The sequence below is a fragment of the Nicrophorus vespilloides genome, unplaced genomic scaffold (assembly GCF_001412225.1).
Source record: "Nicrophorus vespilloides isolate i.1.1-1 unplaced genomic scaffold, Nicve_v1.0, whole genome shotgun sequence".
NCBI lineage: Eukaryota > Metazoa > Arthropoda > Insecta > Coleoptera > Silphidae > Nicrophorus > Nicrophorus vespilloides.
Genome location: NW_017098074.1, coordinates 26,683 through 43,403, shown reverse-complemented (window position 1 = coordinate 43,403; position 16,721 = coordinate 26,683). Strand labels below are relative to the sequence as shown.

At 32.6% G+C, this 16,721-nt stretch overlaps 2 protein-coding genes across 2 annotated transcripts in view; one reads left to right on the top strand and one right to left on the bottom strand.

The window, feature by feature from the left end:
* Positions 1 to 3,326: 3,326 nt before the first annotated feature.
* The window catches only part of LOC108561614, a gene marked incomplete at its 5' end in the record, with an annotated part of 39,181 nt that continues 25,786 nt past the window's right edge, over positions 3,327 to 16,721 (top strand). The window contains 4 exons of the mRNA XM_017919637.1: positions 3,327 to 3,455; positions 14,950 to 15,186; positions 15,252 to 15,385; positions 15,447 to 16,091. Of these exons, the coding sequence (XP_017775126.1) occupies positions 3,327 to 3,455; positions 14,950 to 15,186; positions 15,252 to 15,385; positions 15,447 to 16,091 (1,145 nt within the window). The remainder of the gene's footprint in view (positions 3,456 to 14,949; positions 15,187 to 15,251; positions 15,386 to 15,446; positions 16,092 to 16,721) is intronic.
* On the bottom strand, positions 12,964 to 14,851 carry LOC108561615 (titin-like). The gene is made up of 4 exons (XM_017919638.1): positions 14,831 to 14,851; positions 14,608 to 14,772; positions 14,370 to 14,555; positions 12,964 to 14,309 (listed from the first exon to the last, which is right to left on the bottom strand). Exons 1-4 carry the CDS (start codon positions 14,841 to 14,843, stop codon positions 13,123 to 13,125), a joined length of 1,551 nt encoding a protein of 516 aa, XP_017775127.1. The 5' UTR covers positions 14,844 to 14,851; the 3' UTR covers positions 12,964 to 13,122.

Sequence of the window (16,721 nt, the reverse complement as noted above, 5' to 3'; positions counted from 1 at the left end):
CTACATTTCTAAGCTATCCTAACCTTACTAATCATCTACTTTCTAAGCTAACCTAACCTTAGTATCATATACATTTCTAAGGTATCCTAACCTTACTAATCATCTACATTTCTAAGCTAACCTAACCTTATAATCATATACATTTCTAAGATGATTAGTAAGGTTAGGATACCTTAGAAATGTATATGATTATTAAGGAACCTTAGAAATGTATATGATTATTAAGGTTAGGTTAGCTTAAAAATTTATATAATTATTAAAGTTAGATTATTTTAAAAGTATGGATGATTATTAAGGTTAGGTTAGAAATTAATATGATTACTAAGGTTAGGTTTGTTATAGTTTGTACATACCTTTATATTGAATATTCAATTATTACAAAATTTTCCAATTCAGTAAATAATAATAAATATTTTTTTCAATTGTCGCAAATAACGAATGCAACTGTTTACATAATGAATCGAAAATATTCATGTTTTAAATCGAAATCACTCGTTCCCCTATAAATGTTATTTCCATTTTAATTGCGAAAATCGAGCTGCGCATTTTTAATAAAAGAATTAAAAATCAACATGCTCTTTTTATATGTTAAATATAGCGGAGAAATGTTTGAATAACTTTGGAAACGATTCTATCTATATATTTCCAAAGGCCACAATTAATTCAATTTTCGATACAGCACAGTTCATTTCGGTCGGTGAAACTAATATGTATGTATTTGCAGTGTGTTTGAGCCGGAGGCTCCATTAAAACCGAACTGTTTATTTTTCACTAAATAATGCATTTTCATGCTGAACCCGGAGCGATTTATATGTAATTAGTATGAGTTGAAATTAAGAGCGAAAACGCGGAATCGAAACGAAAGTGTTAGAAAGAAGAAGGAGGAAAAAAATAAAACGGACGAACGAAAACGAAAATGTTGTGCTCGGATTACGTAATTAGTTTGCGCCGATGGAAATATCCGCTAAACTTAATTCAATTATTGAACTGTAGTAGTTGATAATGTAGTAGGTAGGAATGATATTATAAATAAATCAACGTTTGCATCATTGAATTAAACTGTTTGAATTGAGATGAGCAGATCTGTGTTAGGATTGTGTTTAATTTACTTTTTAGTGATTTTATCGGAATCTATAATACATATGAATTGATCCTAAAGATGCATATGAAAATTGGATATTTAACGTATATTCATATTTGATTGTGATTTATTCATTTGAGTTGTAATTTAAAAATGAAGTAATGACAAATTAATGCAGGAAAAAGCAGTGTTAGTGTTACCAAAATCAGTATAAAGTGATAGTGATTTTGTCAAAAACTATAATAGATCGACAAAATGCATATCAAATTTCGATATTTGGAGAATGTAACATGATTCATATATTGCTTTGATTATTTTACTCAGAAAAATGAAAGTTACTGATGAATGAATGAACGAATGGAAATTCATTTAAAAATGAATATACTTTACTAAAAATAAAGTTCTAATTACGTGCGGTCAAAAGTAGTAAAAGCTAAACTTTATTGCTTGTATTCCAAATGTCTTTATTAACCCACTTGAGTTGTTGGGTGTCCTGACTTTAGTTCATCTTTATTGTAGAAGATCGTTCTTCTTGGAAAATTGTGATCCTTCAGATTTGGCTATTGTGTGAATGAAAACATTGTTAAGACTTGTTACACTAGCAGATTACCCTTGTACATTTCTATTACCTTTGTATTATTACCTAGATGTTAAAGAATTATGGTCAAAAGTATGAAAGTAGTAAAGTTTTCAATAAGAAGTATTTCATTTTGAATCTTGGTTTCTTATTCAAAATTACTTTTATTTTCTCTGATATTAAACGTATTATAGTTTATAGAATTTAAATCCACTTTGTTTTGAATTAGATTAAAAAACTTAATAAAATAAAATGTTGAGAAAACTATAATTGCGATGCAATAAGACGTGTGAAACTGAATTTCAAGTAGTTATTTGGAAGTAATTTCATTGATTGCTCGAAACTCGTAAATTTCGCGATGTAACTTTAAGTTTTATGCGACTTTTAGTGCTGAATTTACAGATAAATGTAACAACTTTATCCTGATTTGAAATTGTTAAAAAACCAGAGTGTAAATAAAATAAAGTTAATTTTAACTTATTTAAAGTGAAATACTTATAAAACCTTACAAAATACGATTAAATACGATAATTCTTATCGACATATTATGTGAAATTGTTTGAATAAGTACAATGCAAAATATCCGATTTTATATAACATTGAATAAACTATTAAAGTGAGTAAATCAACTTAGATATTAATACATTGCTGTTATATAATTAATTTTTACTAATTACTAAAGATAATCCATTTACTAATAATTACTAATAAATAATACAAGGATTATATTAAACATGAAAAGAATTTAATTTATGAAATTAGGAGATTTTCAATTTTGTTTTGGTTTGCGTCGAGTGATTTTCAATGTAAAAATATTATACATATTTTTGGCTTTATAAAGTTGATACAACATTACTTTGTATAATTTTCATCATTCTCGCTTAAATATATTAATAAATTTCCAACTTTTTGTTTTTGTTTTATGTCTTATTTTATTTCCTAATTTTCAACATATTCGTTTAAAATATTTGTAGATTTTCAACTTTTAACATAAAACTAAGATTCTTTATGTTAGAAGAAGCCTATTTTAGGATGAAAGTGACGAATAAAGTCACCCACGTGTACTTTCTCAGGTTTTACGTTATATAAATCAGAATTTAAAAAATTAAATACTTTTTATTACGTTATATATAATGTGGAATAGAATTGAAGTCTTGTTTAAGTATAGTATTAATTTCTGAACTGTAGTCTTATATTGGAAGCTAATAAAGATTGGTTTTGCAAAGTTGACTCAATGAAATGAGTAATAATGAGGTGTCGGAATAGTAATTGCGTAAATCGTGTGGTAGACAAGCGAAACAAAAAGAAATGAGACCAGCCACCTACGACCAGCAAAGATTCGACTTAAATGGTGGCGTTTATTGTGTGTGCAACAAGGCGTGGGAATCGGATTATTGATACCATTATTGTATTCGGTCGACCGAAATGGGTATTTCAGAGAACGCGGAGGGAATCCCGCGGGGATCAGGGCTCGGTCCTATCGCCGTTCCGGTACGTCCGTGGGCGTCCGTCCGAACGTCACCGGTCCCACATTCGCCGCCTATGCGAGACACCTGTTAGGTAAATGGTACTCTGTAAACCTGTCTTGGTTTAAGTTGAATAACTGTAGTGTTCGAGCTGGGCATGCGCCTGCGAGCACACCTTGAGACAAAACCACAATCTCTGAAGAAGTACAAAAGTGAAATCTCAGTGCACGAAGAGGCCTGCGGTGGAAAACGTCCAGAAAAGAGAAGAAAAAAAGGGGGAAGAGATATTGAGAGAAAGAAGCAGCGAGGAAGCCGACTCACTAAGAAAAGGGTGCAGTTTCTTATACTATTAAATACGTCTTAAGTTCTTCCATTTATTTATTTTTTGGTGAAGTGACGGAGTAGAGGGACGCTGTTCTCCCTCGTGTGTTGTGTGTGTTTGTGTTTTTTTTTTGCTGCTATCCGTATAAGAAGTTTCGTTTGTTGTTGCTGTTCGCTCTTTCTGTGTATATGTGTGTGTTTTTTTTCTCTCTTTTGATTTTGTGCTTGGTGTGCATGTGTCTAAGAACGGGTTCGTGTCTTGATCGCTAGTTGAATATTCTTTCTCTACCAGGAGATCACCGGAGAGCCCCAAAGAGCTGGTAATAAACGTATCCTTAGTTTAGTTATTGCTACCAACGCGCCGATGGTAATGTTGATGATGATGATATGCACTCCGTCGAGGTTCATCAACCTCTAATGTCATAAAGCCAGGAAAAGCACCGCGTCCATTATTATTATTATTCCTCTTCCTCCTTCACCTCGAACACCTTCACCTCTACCTTCTGCACTCAGCTTCTAAACATTATTATTATAATTATATCTTTTAAGCGATTTTTTTTTTGTAAATCCTCCGTCGGAAAGAAAAGGTGGCCGAAGTAAAACACTTGACCTTGGCGGCGATTGGCGCCGCCCGGCTCGCCTCGGACAATCATTTTTCCTCCTATTTCTTCGTGTTTTTTATTTTTGCTTCTCTCCATCATCTTTCTTACTCTTTGCGGTCGCCTCCGGAGATTATCGGACTACCCAACAGCACTCGATAATATTTACAGTGTTGCGTAATAATAAGAACTAGCGAACAAAGAACAACAGTAGCAACGGGTGAAAAAAAGAAACAAAACAAAACAAATTGAATAATAATAATAAGAGGAAAAACAAAATTGAAACGCGCCAAATTGGAAAGTGTGTCAACCGCCAACGCTCTATCCGTGTCCATTTTGCGGCCTCCGTCGTTGCCGCCTCCTCCTCCTTCTTGTTCTTCGTCCATTTCCCGGTCTGCAGCCGAGACCGAGGAAGCACTTCAAGTGCGCATCCTTTCCAAAAGAAACAAGCGAAAGATTCGCGCTTATATAACCCCGATCGTTTAAAATCGTATTAGCCAAAATGTCAAAAACATTACGGAAACTAACGCAACTTTTCATAACTAAAAACCGTTTCCATAGCCGCAATAAATAAATTCATTTCATCAAGTTACATAACAAACTACAAATAATAAACACGCAACCTATGATTATTAATGATTTTTTTTATGAATCATCTATTTTTCAATCAATAATTTTATTATTATAAAAGTAAAAAAAAACAGAATTATCATTCATTGTTTTTTGTTCTACTTTTATAATCATTTAAAGAATGTTAATATATACACTTTACAGTAAAACGTGGTTTTGTGCGGTATATAAAAAAACGCACAAAAATTTTCATAAATTCTTACATGTAACAAATAACTTTGTATAATAATAGATTACAGAAACTTTTTTTATGCGGTGGATATGGACCGCATAAAAAAAATCGCACATACAAAATACGTCAAAGATTTACGAAATGCATGAGAAAGTGCATCCAAACAAAATAAATAATTAAATTACACATGGACACATTCACGTTTCCATTGTACATTTGCAGAAATTAATCGTTTGAGAAACATTACAATGGTGCCAACACCGTTGAAATTGGTTAGATTTCATATACCGCATAAAAAATCGCATAAAAAAGGACCGCACAAAAACAGGTTTTACTGCGTATAGTATTACATATGACAAAACAAATATTCTCACAACATCACATAAATAATAACGTTAATCGAAACATTCATACAAAACAAAAAGTAAACATTTTTTTTTTGGGTTGCAACACTTTACTGCACAAATAGCGGTAAATTCAAATCTTGCGTTAATTTTGGGACACCCTTTACAATGAAAGAAATTTACATTATCTTATTTAATTAACTAATTGATTGATAATTAAAGAAATTCGCATATGATTTTTTTTTTAACTGGAAGTAAAATAATTATATTTTTTATGATAAAAATATGCATCGTATATTCATTAATCAATATACTTATTTCAGTTTTATTCTCAAGGTACAGAAAAGCCCTTGAATGTTTCCATCCACTCATCAATATGCTTGTAAAAAGGGATATTTCCCCTTCTTTATGACAACTTCTTTCAATGTACAAGAAATAGTTCACGCAGCTTTTATTATATCAAAAAAAGTCTCAGTTGGTCCCCAATTAGTAAGCCCAAATCTTCAAAGAACGATTCCCCCATTCATTTCCATATACAACAGTATTACATACAAAAAAATAGTCATTACTTTTTCACTCCACTCCATACAAAAGTGTCGTTTATTCCAACAAATTGTTAGTATTCTTTGCTATAAATAGACCGTTTCCTTGTGCTAAGAAACTCTTTGTTACAACTTCCCAGCAGCAAATCCATTTTTAATTCATCGCCGATTTGTCATACACATAAAACTAACTCCATTTCCTACTACACCAAAGTGATTATTATTAATTCTAAAGTCGAGGCAACAAAAAAAACCTAATTGCAGTGACCTTGTTTAATAATTACGCTATTACCTTACGTTATTTTATTTTTCTATTCTCTCCATTTCGTTCGGTTCTCTTACTTAGAGCATGTTTATTTTGTTTATGTGCTTACATACATGTATAACGTACAAAATATGAATTGCAAATATGCTTACACTCAAAGAAATGTACGTTTTAGTTTTCACTTTCGTTTGTGTTTATTATTAAATTTACTGGAAAGTCGAACATGTGTTAAATCCAGAGGCTCTCAATCTGAAGATGTTTAAAGGCAGGATTAAGATGTAAGCATGTGGGAAGAAAATGGGAAGTGGCCTCACGAAGACTATGTTTAATTGGGTTTGGAGAAAGAGAAAATGCACTTGAAGACAATTTATTTAGCTGCGACGTTGACGGAAAGATTGTGAAAAAAAAAATGAGTTAAAGAAAGAGTAATGTGTATAGGAAATAATCGTTCTCAACTTGGATACAAGATTTATTATTAAGAAAAAAAAAAAACTATATAGTATCAAAATACTTGAAGGTTTTATATATTGGATTTATCATCTTTGTTTCTTTAGTTTATAAGAATTTATATAAATTTTAATTGAAAACTATAAATAAATTGCAATTTGAACACGATTTAGCAAAATAAATTTACTTTAATTTGCAACAAATTACAGTGGAACGAGCAAAATGAATTGTAAGAAAAAAGACTAGCTTTTTAAAACTTGTTTACACATATTATGTATATTTTTGAATATGTTTCACTATACGAGTAAAAATCAGGAAATTTTAGAACGGATTAAACTAAAATTTGAATTTCTATTAAACGAGTTTTTTTTCGTCTTTCTATCAAATTCTTTTATATAATGCGCTTTGAATTTGAAATATTTACTGCTAATCGATAAACGTATAATGTCAGTGAATTTAAGTGCAAAATCGATAAGTTATAAACCTCTTGAATATTCAGCGGAAGGAATTTATTACCTCGTCGCAGCTTTTCTCAACCATGAGTATAATATCAAATTATATTTAATATCCTAAGAAAATGACTGATTTGATACGTTTTGTCAAGCATTTATTAAAATAACTAAAATTATTGCAATTTGAACAATTTTCATTAATTATTTTCAAAACACAATTTTTGATTTCTTGTTGCATTTTTCGCAGCTTTTCTTAACCATTAGTATAATATCAAATTTTCTTAATATCCTTATGAAAATGACTAATTTCATACGTTTTCTCAAGCATTTATTAAAAAACTAAAACAATTTGAACAATTTTCATTAATTATTTTCAAAGCAAAATTTTTTGATTTTTTGTTGCATTTTTTTAAATTTCAATATTATACTTTTCTAATTATGTAATATAGATTTGGAAGAATGTAGTTAATTAATAGATATTTTGAAAAAAATAAGATAAGATATAAATTTCAAAGAAAATATTTATTACATGTATGATTTTTTAACTTAATTTTTGAAATTTATAATCCAATGTCCAATTTTTTTTTTCATTTTACTTAATATACACATCATTAAATTATAAAAAAAAATATCATTAAGTTGTTTTTTATTTTACATTAAGACTGGTTTCGATAATTTATTTCATCTGTTCACGACGAAACAGGTTGAATCTTTTTATTTATATGAAATGGTTAGGTAGTAAAATGTTTCATTATAATTCGACGACATTAATATTAATTTCTTTCATTTTATTAGATTAAGTATACATTTATATAAAAGAATCTTGTAAACTTGTTTTTTTTTTATTATTTCATGTTTATTTCTAAGCGATTAACTGTACAATTCTATATTTACAAAAACAAATAATTTATAAACTTCAATTTATTAACTAACTAATTAAAATTATATGTTACAGTATAAAAGTGTGCTGCAAATACAGCATAGTGCGGTTTTGATCATATTTCAAAAGAAAATAAATTTAATTTTTTTTTCCTCTGCAGTTTTAAAGTCCTCGATTAGTGCGGTTTCAAACAGTGCTGATTTCTCGGTTTTGCTGTTATAGTGATTTTTTTTTGTTAAAGTACATAGATAGAAACAGGTGTAGTGCATCAAGTAAGGATTATTAAGGATTTGAGAATTTGAAGACATATTTTATGGATTCAATCCAATGCTTTTACGTATGCACATTTGAGGGAAAACTTTTTAAGCCGGTTTAACAAAGAATACCGCAATTTTTTAAAGTGCCTATGCGTTGGTTGTGCAGCTGCGTTTTTCGGTTTGGAAAACGGTTAGCTCTCAAACGAATTACAATATTCTTAATAAAGTATTTTTCTTGGAAACTTCTTAAGAACAAAAAGTTTAAAATGCTATAATTATGAAGTAATAAATTTGAAAAATATTCATTTTTGTAATTTATTAGTGAAGGAAAGGAAACATTCCCAAAAGGTATAGATTTTATCAAATATATTTTGAAGAGGTCTTCAAAAAACAGCCTAAGTTATCTAAAGAAATGCTGTCTGTTGAATATTGCACATGTTGTTTTTTCTATCTCTTTCTTTATATATATATAAATCCACTTGACAACAGCTCAACAAACCCAACGACTGAAACGTTCCGAACCACTCGATTTACCTGATTAACGCATGCATTGTATCATTATTGTTGTGTAACTAATGGAAATAAGATAGTATCAACGAGATGATATTTACTTGCATATAATAAATCTGATATTGTGTGTGTGTCTATATAGAAATAAGGTTATGAAGAACGTGTGCAGCTCTTATTTCTCCTTTCTACATTTATAGAAACAAACGGAGTAAGTCACTTATCGCATTTCAAATAGTGCAAGTGAATATAAATTAAACAAATATAGTATCAGCTAGATAATATTGTTCCGTTGCTAATGGTTTTACGTTGTTTTCCTTTCATGGAAACTATTGCGAGACAAATTCAAGGAATCTATTTCATGTTTTAAATGATTTGAAATTGAAAAGATATAAATAAATATATTGTACATGAAAAGTATATATTAATAAAAGTAAAATATGCAATTATTATTGATGTAGAATTAGGTTTGTTAATAATTTTTGATCAAATATAAAAGAATTTATTAATTTTTATATTGTAATAATTCCCAATGGAAGTTTTTACCATTATATTCTTCTATAATTTGTTGTTTGGCTGCCGTTTTGTAGATAGTCTTCAGTATTATATCGATGCTCTGTGAGAGAGTTCTCAAAGGGCCTGGCTTGACCAGGATTCGAACCGGCGCCCACGGAATCGTGGGTAGGACAACCTCTAACTAATTTATTTGGTTCTTCTATAACAACTGTACAAATTTTGTAAGAACAGTAATTGATAATCAGTGAATTTTAACTACATTTAATTATTACATAAAAAAAAGTTGAAGTTATACTATTTTTGAGATTATTTCAGTTAAAAATTTTAATATAAAAATATAGACATTACATAAACATTTGAAGTATAAGATAAGTGATTAAGTGATCATTTCTTAACAATTTCGTCAGTGTGTATTAAATATTTTCTTGCGACGTTTCATCATGAAATCAAAACACATTTGAAACTAATAAAAAATTGGATTTTTTTAAAATTTTCTTTGGGAAATCATGACTTACCTGGATTGAAAATCTATAAAAAAATTCATATTATACTTCTTTACTTAATAATTTTAACAAGATAATTAAAAGAAATAACTTAACAGTTGGTAATTTCGATAGTAAAAGTGCATAGATCACGATTCATATTGCAAGAAGTATAAACCAAAATGATTAAATTTACTTTGTTTTGTAATCACGTATTTTTTTTGTTTGATTACTTAAAAAATGAATATTTTTAACAAAAGTTGGCATTTCTCAAAATTAATTAAAAATTTGAGAATTAAATTCGATAGAAAAACAGATGTCAATTTGAAAAAACACATTTGTAACTAATGAAAAATTGGATTTTTTTTTTTAATTTTTTTTTGGAAAATTATGACTTACCTGGATTGGAAATCTATAAAAAAAAGCCATATTATACTTCTTTACTTAATAGTTTTAACAAGATAATTAAACGAAATAACTTAACAGTTGTTAATTTCGATAGTAAAAGTGCATAAATCACGATTCATATTTCAAGAAGTATAAACCGAAATGATTAAATTTACTTTTTGTTTTGTAATCACGTAATTTTTTTCGTTTGATTACTTAAAAAATGAATATTTTTAACTATCAAAAGTTGACATTTCTCAAAATGAATTAAAAATTTGAGAATTAAATTCGATAGAAAAACAGATGTCAATTTAAGTAGAAAACTTGTAAAAATCAAGATTCAAAATACGATCTGTTAACTTACGAACTAGTTCCGTTCCAAAGGGTTGTTCGTAAGTCGAATTTGTTCGTAAGTCGAGGAAATTTTAAAAATTTCATAATATACTTATACTTACTATACTTTATCATGGTTTTTAATTTTATAAATTTTAAATTCCGTAAGACTAACTGAATAAACAAAATACTTACAAATACTTTTCAATGTAGACATCACAATTATTTAATTAAATTCAATTTTTGTTTGAACAGTTAATTAATTTTATCACTATATATCTCCTTGTAACATGTTAGAGCTTTTAGAATATTGTTCGTATGTACGGGAGTTCGTAAGTCGGGGGATACCTATATAAGATTTACCATTATTTCGTCAGTAAAAAAATCTAAGATGTTGAAATAATGAAATAACAAACAGAAAACTTTGATGAACAAAAGTGTGTAGAAATACATTTGCATGAAATACTAAAGTAATTGCAGCTAATGGTTATTTAGAGAGTTCATATTATATTTATATTGATGAAGGAATGGAATATCTTGGAAAGTGAGTTTAAAGATTAATAAAAAATTTATCTCGAGAAATATGTTTTCTCTTAACTTTCCGATCCATCCGCGTATAGTCAAAAGATTTCTTCATTGAAATTGTCTTGAAAGTCATTATTTTTAACCCGCGATGCAGCAGCAGCAGCTCACATTTCCGAAGTAAAATAACTTGAGTTTCGTCGCGTCAGAAGTAACTGTATCCTCGGTCTTATCGCTCTCCGTCCTCCATCGTGCCAACCGGTACAAAAGGAAGCAGAACTTACATAAGTCTCGGCTTCTCCTCCTCTCTGACCTTACAGCATCAATTTTGCATATTCCAAACGCGATTAATATTCAATTGAATAATGGATGTCGCACAGCGCAATCGCCTCCTACAAAGCGTTTCGATTGGCTCGTGAATATGATAAAATTTGTATTTATTTAATTGCGTTATATAATGTAATTCATTTTTTGTCGCGGTGCACTTTATTTGCAGTGGTCGAGACCGCTTTCGGTGCGTGTGGGAAAGAAAACCTAGGAATTGTTGCGTTAAAGCGAGGGGGCTTCGCCAAAAGCCAATTTAAATTCGTCATCGAAAAGGAAATTGAACGGAATGAATTACGATGTATCATAGATACGTTCGACCATTGTTGTTGTTGTTATTGTTGTTAGATAGATATATTAATGTTATCTCCAACTAAATATAGAGTGGGCGGTCATGGAGAAAGCAGAGGTTGCGGGGAGATGGGCGAGATAGAGAGTTGCGCCTGGTTGTTGTTGTAAATCAATCCGAAACACGAAGGGGGAGAGACTCTCCGGCCGTTTTATTTATAGAACCGCGGAAATTACATTTCGCGCGGAGCAAAAAAAAATTAATAATTAAACGTACAGCAAATGATATCTCTCTCGACATTTCCCTCGAAAAGTGGATGAAAATCAAGTTTAAATTGTTCGAAACATGGACATATGATTTCTATCCAGAAATGATATGCAATGCAATTACGTGCAACATTCGATGATTCATAACGCCCAACGATTACGTGCTTTAAACTATTTTTTTTTCTAAAAAAATATGCGAGGAAAAACTCCGTCGGTTGCAACATTAGCAATCCATTTCCAGCATTCCATCCGACCAAACTCATTAACTAATTACACATTTCGTTATTACTTCAATCTAATTAGACGTACTTGGACAACAGTCAAATGTATCCATACAAAGAACTTTTTTTATTAACAGGTAATTTCATACGGATATTTTAATTATCACTGAATTATATTGATTCTAATAGTGTTATTTGAAATTAACCAAAATTATCACCTGCTTGTTTTATTAGTTTACCTTTTTTTTCATAGATAATTTGCGCTGTTATCACTTTATTTCTCAATGATTTTCAAGCTCTAACTAGGTCAAACGTGTCAACTAATTAATGGAAATTACTATATTATCAGGTTTCCATAACCTTTTCAAGTGCCTTAGAAAATAAAAACTGAATTTTAAATGATAATTACTGACTGAATCAATTTATTCTGCATTAATTTAAGTTTCAATGTTTGCAATCATTACATGTTAATCTATTTTTTTTTTAGTTAATGAGTAAAATCATATTGAAAATTTAAAATTTTATAACTCAGTAAGCAATTAGGATATTAATTGCGCGAATTGAGTTTATGAAATATATAATTTTGATAAAACTTTATAGAAATGTAAAAAAAGTTTGTAATTTGTATATTTAAGTATTATTCAACAATAGAATAGCTGTTGATTTTTTTTTTTGAAAATTTTGGTCTCTATTGAAGAGTGGCTGCTACAAATTTAATAAACGCTGTAGATTTTTGTATACTTGAAGAGTCAAAGGTAAATTATATATTTGATGAATTGAAATTGCGTAACCGTGACATTTGGCACGAGGGAGCAACATAAATCTTTGACGAAAAAGTTGTTTATTTATTTGTTTCTTGTTTTTTTTTTTGCGTTTTCGATTAGTTTTTGATTAATCGGCGGAATCCGAAGGACAACTTTCTAAGCTCGCGATGGCCGTGAACCCCGGGTCCACGGACTTTTGAAATCGCCCTTTCTTTCGTGGAAAAGACAACCTCGCGCTGTTACTTAAACCCGTGGGAATCGCACTAGAAAGAAACAGGATAACACACACAGATACACATGAGAGGTTTTTTTCGTTCGCTTCGCAAATAATTTAATCGACTTTAATAGGCACACACTGCGCAACGTACATTTGTATAACGTTATCTAATAATGAATATAGGAAACTGCAGATTAGAACATATATGTTGTAGGTGGGTTATAGGTGACCGCGCAAATGGATCGGACTGGCGCTTTCGCTTTAACTCAGCACCTTTTCTATGAGGAACTCTAGCCTCTTTTCGAGCGCAGACATCCTCCGTCTCATTTCCATGTTCTCCTCCTGAAGCTCCCGCACCATGGTGTTCAGTGTTGCGATTTGTTTTGCGTCATCTTTCGGTGCTTCTTTATGGATCGGAATTGCGCATTGCTTCGTCAATTTCGGAGGCTCGGACTCCGGTAGTTTGGGCACCGGTTCTTCCTCTTCTTTCGCAGTGATTTTCGGTACGTGTGGTATCAATTTCGGAATCGATTTTCTCGTTGGTAGAGGTGGAGCATTTTCAAGGCTTTTATCTGGTTGCACCGTAACCACGATCGGTGCTGCTTTTTCTGGTTGTGCAATAGTTTTGGTTGGTAATAGATAAGTTAGTCTGTTTCTCCATGGGTCCCCAAATGGGGACATATTGGTTTGTTTCTCTTGCACAATTGTTTGGGTTGGTTGTACAGGAATTTGTTCGTTTGTTACTCGGATTCGCATTACGTTTGTCCTATCTTTAGTTTGGATAGACGGTTCCATCTCTCGATACATTTTGGGTTGATTCTCTGTTTTCACTGGATCTACAATTAGGTTTGCATTTACCCTACCTTTGGTTTGGACAGGCGGTTTGATCTCTCGATACATTTTGGTTTGTGTCTCTTGCACAATTGGACTTTCGTTCATATCGTTTTGGATTAGCGTCGTGGTTAGGCTGCTTCTTTGGATGGTTTTTGCGTTACCAGGATGCTCTTGGCTCTCGATGGAGTCGACGCGAATGCTTTTGCGTAAGATGCCGTTGTTGAAGCTGCTCCGAACGGTCGACGTGGAGGTGGTAACCTGAGTATCGCTTTGGTTCCACATGTCCTTTATTTTGCTGAAGTTCTTTGGAAGTTCGCGAGTCCTGATCTTCGGCGTCGTCTTCTGATCCAAGAGCACGTGATTAGAGAACAAGCTGCTCGTCTTGTTCTTATCGGAAAGTTCCTGCATCCATGGCAGAGTGGGTCTTTGAGTCTTTGGTCTCATCTCGACCTTATCCTCGGCAGGCTCAACCGGAATTTCATCGAATTCTTCTGTGACTTCAACGATGTCCACTGTGTGAGCTCGAGGTGATATAACGCTCCTAGATGCTTTACGTGGCCTACCCTTACGCAGATCCACCAAAATTTCGTGCGGTATTATTCGATCCAAAGTATCTAAAAAGATATTAAAAACAATATAATAAATAATAAAATTTAATACTAATTGATTATTACCAGTTTTTTTGGGGAATGGAGGCAATTGTTTAACATAATTAGTATCTACGCTACCCTCCTCTCCGTGTTGATTCCTCCCGATCCATTTGTATTTTTGCACGCCTACTATATCTATCAAATCTCCTGTGTTTAACTGGAGATAACCTTCTTGGGGTTGCAGATAATCAACAACTACCATATACTTATCTACGAGTGAATGGGTTTGGAATGGTTACGATTGTAAATAAAAGTTGCTTACATAATTCAAACGAATCTTTGTGGACCATCCCAGTTTTCCCGTTCAGTTCCACCTTCCACCATTCGATGCCCGGCGACAGTTTAATAACTTTGACAACATCTCCCGCCTTGTAAGACAGGTCAACTTCATCCGTCGCCTCGAAACTTACGAGAGCTTTAGCGATTGCTGATCAGAAAAATAACGAAGAGCTTATACCAAATTGTATATGTTTTGTAAAACTTACGGTTCTGATCCATGTTTGTGGTAAACTGAGGGTTCCGTCCCCACACCTCGATTACGAATAGATCAAATAGTCAGATAGCAGGATGATTAGATAAGTAATCAGTTGCAAAATTGTTTCAGACGATTGAAAGCCGAACTGCAGCTGCTGCGTAGGAAGGGAGCGTTGAAACCGTCGGCAGACTTGGAGAGTCCTACTCCAGATCCGGACAGGTCTTGCGGCCGTTGCAGGATCGAATTGGGGCGCGTTATCAATCGCGGCGCCTACTGCAGGGCTTGCAGACTGAAAGTCTGCAAGGGATGCAGAGAGTACTCTCTCAGAACTACCGAATGGGTCTGCACAGTTTGCCATAAACACATGTAATGATAAAGAAAACAAGACCATCGCAAGTTGCATTTGTATTTATTTTTGATGATTTTTGCAGGGAAATTCAGGCGGCGTCTGGCGAGTGGATGAACGAGTTCATTCGCCGTCCCAGCAGGAGGCGAGACAATCAAGTTTACGTTCCTGCCGCGGACATAATCAAGCGGACCATCAGGAGGTCGTGGACCATATCAAGTGAGGATTCTCTTTAAAAATCAAAAATTGATATCGTGTAGTAAATCTCGACTACAATCAGCGTACTTGCAAATTCTAGACCCTACTCCACGCTGGAACGTGGTGCGCTCTTCCGCAGAGAATCGACCCTATAGCAGTCTTCCCAGGGGTCAGGACATCGGCAGTTATCCATCTCTGGTTGCGCACCAGGCCAAAGATAATAGCGATATCAACAGCCCCACGAAGAAACACTCTACTGCGAAGCGATCCCACTCTGAGGACGTCTACAACGATCGTCCAGAGACGAAACCCGAACCAAAGCAGAGGATCAATCCGTTGATCAAATACGCCTCGATTCACAAAAAATCCGATTACGAATCCGATAATTCCGATAGCGAGGATTCGCTGCTGAAAACGAAACGAAAGCTGCTGCATTCACGATCGGAGAACCCTCCTGAACCAGTCAAGAAGGTATTCGAAGGAAGCAAGAGCGTGGATTCCGCTCCCGTACAACCGCCGCCATCACCTCGTAAGACTTATGAGAAGAGGGTGAGCTTCAACAACGGCACAGAAAAAAAGAAGGAAGAGGAGACCTCCTGTTGCGGAAACGAGGAAGAGAAACCGATAGAATTATGCGACATTGAACCAATCAGCGGCACAGTGTTTCGGAAAGTCACGGTGCGCAGACGGCGTCAGGACATGAAGAAAATGCAAGCTGTGGACACCGGTAAGCCAGAAACTATAATTAGGCAGATCTTAATATTTAGCTTTTTTTCCTTGTGACTTATTGACCGAGCATTAGAAAGGCTTGTCTCAGGACATACATATAGTTAAACTAGGTGTGGTAATTTATTTAATTACATTAATATCGTTCATTTGTTTTGGAGACCATTTTCATATTCCATTTTTATCTCTTGAAATTAATTACTTACCTCTATTTGTTTCCTTTTTATACCTACTTTATGGGCAATTACTAAATAACTATATACTAACAGGGTTTGGTTAGTGTGGCTTTTAGTTTATAACTATTAACGACATCCCTAACAAGTTTTCTAAATATTTACATATAAATCTTGTTAGGAGTAATAGGAATGTTTGCTGTTTTCACGTGTTTCGATGTTGGCTTTTGATGTACTCTCTTTCGGATTAAAATCACTGCAGCACGCTTTCATGTTTCCTTATATAACTAATTGAAAATGAAAAGCTTCATTTACCGCCAAAATTACATATTTTTAACTATTAACAGTTTATAATCTCATATTCTTTTTTCAAACGACAATATTATATTTAGATCGGTCACTTAATGGGTTTGTAGATTTAAGTTGCAAAAAGTAGTTCTGATTTGTTATCAAAACCA